At 40.8% G+C, this 5,175-nt stretch overlaps 1 protein-coding gene across 1 annotated transcript in view; it reads right to left on the bottom strand.

Annotated features, from left to right (window-relative positions):
* Positions 1-4,477: 4,477 nt before the first annotated feature.
* Positions 4,478-5,175, bottom strand: part of RBM34 (RNA binding motif protein 34) — a 21,079-nt gene continuing 20,381 nt past the window's right edge. Inside the window, exon 10 of the mRNA XM_012660295.1 lies at positions 4,478-4,828. Within this exon, the coding sequence (XP_012515749.1) occupies positions 4,544-4,828 (285 nt within the window). The 3' untranslated portion in view covers positions 4,478-4,543. The remainder of the gene's footprint in view (positions 4,829-5,175) is intronic.

Below are 5,175 nucleotides of genomic sequence, written 5' to 3'. Positions count from 1 at the left end.
GATGTGACAAGCCGGGCGCGCTGCCGTCGTGCACGTACTCAAAAGACTAGTGGACAGCCTTGCCTTGCGAAAGATGGAGGGTCGCTGGCGATGAAGGCATCGTCTTCTTGTGTAACACAGGCAGCCTGTGACTTGTATGAATTAAACTGCACTTGCTTTTCAAGTTCAGTTGCGATCCATTGTACACAGCGATTAGATTTCAAAAGACTATTACGATATAGTTTCATTTTATGCGTGGAAAAAATTGGAGCAATTCCTTGAAAAAGATAAAACCTATACACGAAATTGAAGAAAAAAATAGAAAACGTGAATTGTTTTAAAGCCACCGGAAAACATTACATATGTAGTTTAAAATATTTCAAAAGGAAAACTGTGGACAAAAAGCAGACATTGAACAGGCAAGTGTAAGTTGGTGAGGGGTATCGTAAGTCAAGTGCAGGCTTCTGTATTAAACAATTTTGGTTGGCCTTTGTCCCTGGTTCCTGGGAGCTCTAAACCCTTGAATGTCCCGAGTGATAGGGATGGCATTGTTATGGTGGGCCCTGGCACTTAATGCTAAAATGACTCAGGATGAGGCCTGGCCATACCTGAGTTGGCATGTGATTTGAGGATTGGTGCTTTGATAAAGGTGGTATCAGCCCTACCTCTGGGATGGGGAGAGGGGCTAGAGATTCAACCACGTGGACTGCATAATGAAACCCCCATATAAAACCCTGGATACTAAAGTTTGGGGTGAGCCTCCCAGGTTGGCAATACTCTGTGCAGTTACACATGCATGTGCTAACGTGCTGAGGTGATCTTTCCTAAGTATCAGGTGAACGACTTAAGTTTCAAGTTTGGGACCCTCTCAGACCTCTCTCCCTATGCTTCTCTCCCTTAGGCTGGTTCTTATTTTCCTTGGTGGAAAGCTCTGCTAGTAAGCCTTTTAGGAATTGTGATTTTAGGTTTTGTCACATTGTAACCAGCTCCGTGATGCCCTATATGTTTTTTAATCATCCTCTCCCTTAACTACTTGACCCTTTGTTTCCCAGAAATGATGGATTCCTAGCCTCAAGCGATCCTCCTGCCTCAACCTGCCAGGGTACTGGAATTAGAGGCTGAGCCACCACACCCATCCTGAAATGATGGATTTTCTACAAGACAAAGGAGTTGAGATTCTGAAGGCCCCAGAATCTTCGTGCTGCCAGGATTCACCCATCTCCCTTGTCCACCTGCCCCAAGCCTATGATCTCCATTAGTCCAAGAGACAAATTTGAGGCAGCTTTTCCCATCCTCCTGGCAAGACATCTGCCATATTAAAAATTCCTTTCTTCCTTGGCAATCCTCGTGTCAATAATTGGATCTTTGTGCGACCAGCAACCGAACCTAGACCCAAATCCCCTTGCAGTTTTGACATGTGCACTTGTATTTACTGCTGGTGTGGGTTTTGTTTGCAGTGTTTCATAAACTTGGGGAAAAAGACCTTGGATGTGATCCCACCCTTTCCTGTAGGCTCAGGGAACATCATAGAAGAGAAGCCAGTCACGGGGGTGAATTGTAGGGTCCTCCAGTTCCCTCCACTTTGTATCCTCACTGAAAATCAGAGTGCCTTATTTTGTGACCCAGCCCATTGCAGGTTTTTCCAACACGGCATGGGCCCAAGCTGGGGCCTTAAACATTCCCAGGCACTGATAACATTAGGTTGTTGCCCAAAACTGGCCCCAGCCCTGAGCCAAATTCCTTAAACTTGCCAAGCACCGGTGGCTCACACCTTAATGAGTGACTGTGGAGGCTGAGGCAAGAGGATCCTGCCCAGGAGTTTGAGGCTGCAGTGAGCTATGATCACCCCACTGCACTCCAGCCTGGGCAACAGATTGAGACCCCATCTCTAAAACTCTCATATAAACCATACCCTGACCCCCTCACGGCAGACATACCGAGGTAGAACACTCCTTTTCTCTTGCTCTGGCTCTGGCTTGAGGATTGCTGCAGCACTCTGTAAATTCTCCCAATAAATGTTTTGGACTGATCACCCTGGCATTTAGTGCTTCTTTCTTTGGAATCCCAACCAACCCCAAATGGAACTCTCCTATTGCTGCTTTTGGGGTGATTCCAGCCATGGGTTCAGAGGGACAAAATAGATGATATGAAGCATTCGTGTCTTCTCATTCTAAGTAAGAATTCTTTGGCCTTACATTTTAAGCCCAGGATCATTAGCAGAAAACAGACTTTCATGAGGCAGAGTCAGGGAAAAAGTGTTCATGAGAAAGACAAGAGTGATGCTCATGATTAATCAAAACCACCAACAGTCTTTAGAACAGTAACTCAAAGTCAAATTTTAGCCATTGTTGATCACCATATATACTCTCATGGCTAGAAATATTTAAGCGGATACAACATATCAGTGTTTTTCCCAGATAATAAAGAATTATACAAATTATCTCTGGTGGAATTTTATTTATAAAGCACACATTACTTTTTGTCTATGTTAAATGTTTGTTTTTAAGAGAGACAGGGTCTTCCTCTGTCACCCAGGCTGGAGTGCAGTGGCACCATCACAGCTCACTGTAACCTCGAACTCCTAGGCTAAAGCAATCCTCCAGCCTCAGCTTCCTGTACTCAGCTACTGCTGGGACTACACGTGCATACCACCATGGCCAGCTAATTATTTAATTTTTATTTTTAGAGACAGGGTCTTGCTATATTGCCCAGCCTGTTAAATGTGCTTTTAAAGTATTATAGTAACACACGTTATGCTTAGAAAAAACAGAAATTGATTACACAGTAACAAATGTGAAGTAACATTTTAATGCGTTTAATAATCTTATATGCCCTGCTTTAAGAAGCAGCCCTTTCATAGGAGAGTCACAATTAAGTTTATGCACACAGACCACACATGAACATATCACCTATATACTCTACAGATGTTGCATTTTTATATAACTGGAAATATATGCAAAAATATTCAAGAATGATCAGATAATAAATATTTACTTGAAGCCAACTTATGACAAACACGGTTCTAAGCCCTATAAGGGAAACCAAGCATAAACTATCCAGTCCCTACATACAGGAAAATAGAGCTCTCTGTGCTCTCTGAAGAGCTGCATTTTAAAGACCCACTAGGTTTTCCTTCTGCTAGTCCCAAAAGACAAGATTTTTAAAACAATCAGTAATAATCACCTTCTCCACCCCCTCACCCATCTAAGTGACATGATGTATGTTTAATTGTTTTTTTTTTTTTTTTTTTGAGACAGAGTCTCACTCTGTTGCCCGGGCTAGAGTGCTGTGGCGTCAGCCTCACAGCAACCTCAAACTCCTGGGCTCAAGCGATCCTCCTCCCTCAGCCTCCCGAGTAGCTGGGACTACAGGCATGCGCCACCACGCCCGGCTAATTTTTTCTATATATTTTTAGTTGTCCAATTAATTTCTTTCTATTTCTAGTAGAGACAGGGTCTCGCTCTTGCTCAGGCTGGTCTCGAACTCCTGAGCTCAAACAATCCACCCGCCTCGGCCTCCCAGAGAGCTAGGATTACAGGCGTGAGCCACCGCGCCCGGCCAGTGACATGATGTATGTTTATTGCAGATTCTGCCCGCCTAAAATCAGCCACCCTGCTTTACTGTCCACTTCTCTGCTGGACACCGACCCAGTCTGTAAGAACCGTGAGGGGCACCAACCTCTCACAAGGTTAAGCCCCAAGGGAATGCAATGGTATCCTCTCCCTCCTTGTTGAACTTTATATTTTGTGACTTAATTACCATGTTTTATTAGAAATGTTTCCTTTAAATATTTTTTTTGGAAAGAATTTTTCATTCTACTGGTTAACATTAAGAACCACAAGTTTTCCTAGGAGAATATTTTTCAAATAAAAATAGAGAAGCAGAAATCTGCTTTATAGCCAATTTGCCAAGGACCTCAATAACCAGACTAATCCACGGTTAGAAATAAAAAAAAAAATCAGAGCAACATTTTTTTTTGTATTCTTTTTGGTTAGTTATTATTAGGTTGATGAAATAATATAAAAATTCAGAACTCCACTTAACATAAGTGCAAGAGAAAGAAAGAAATGAGTGGATATTACATAATAGCTCTCAAAACCTTTTTCTTAGAGATTGTTGACTAGACCTTGGATCAGTGTTCCCACTTTAATTATTAGGATATTTGGTCTAAGTACAATCAGTATTGAAGTTTATTCTTTGTTTCTCTTTCAATTTACTTTTTAACTTTGTCTCATCCCAAGTAATATTCTTGAAATAACAGAAGTATTAATTATCTGTTTCTAACATCCACTAAAATAACAGCCATTAAAATTCTGAATGTTCCCCCTAAGTCTAAAATCACCTCTGATACAATCAGAAGTAACACATAATCCATGGTAAGTAATCTTAAAACAAATGTTTCAAAGGTAGTATCACAATGTGAATAAACTAAGAATGTGGAAATGTCCACATTTTGTATACACCATTCATAAAAAAATTGTAAAACTCATGACATGAATATTAGCAGATAATACCACTTTTACTAACTACTTAGTTGGGGGGAGTCAAAAGCAGCTTCTAATCACTATTTCAGTTTTCTCTGTTTCTTAGTTTGTCCGCTTTTCTTTTGTCCTTTCTTCTTCTTTTTAATGAGAACAGCTTTTTCGCCAATAAATAAACTCTTAGAATGTCCTTCTGCATTTTTGGAAGCAAAATGAAGTCCCTGCTTAAGTTTACTGACATTCTTCAAACCTGGATTTGAACTCTGTTGTTTTAATTTTTCTTTATTAACAGAACGCATGACTCTGAGTTTTCTTCCCATTAGTTCAGAGTTATTTAATTTCAGAGCAAGATGAACAGCATCTGTATTCTGCAATTTAAACAACAACAAAAAAATCAATTCATTAATTTCTACCAGAAACTCATTTGCAAAGAAACTAGGTAAAAGTGTGACTTAAATGAATTAGAATGATTTTTGCTTGCACATAGAAGCCCCTCCTATTTCCATGGGGAGGGGGGGATCCAATCCCAAATGTTTTGCAGCCACGGGTGAAGTCTCATTGTCATGCTCCTCAGGACTTTTTCCCCAGAAAGCACTCGAACTGCCTTGTCAGACACTCAGATGAGTCACAATCCCATAGGCTTCATTTTTTTCATTGTAAAATGAGGTTTCGACTAGACTAGTCATATGCAATCTTTTAAACCAATGAACCTCCT

This window comes from Propithecus coquereli, unplaced genomic scaffold (assembly GCF_000956105.1).
Source record: "Propithecus coquereli isolate 6110/MARCELLA unplaced genomic scaffold, Pcoq_1.0 Scaffold66, whole genome shotgun sequence".
Taxonomy (NCBI): Eukaryota; Metazoa; Chordata; class Mammalia; order Primates; family Indriidae; genus Propithecus; species Propithecus coquereli.
Note: the sequence above shows the minus strand (reverse complement) of the source record. Positions and strands in the feature narration are given on the sequence as shown.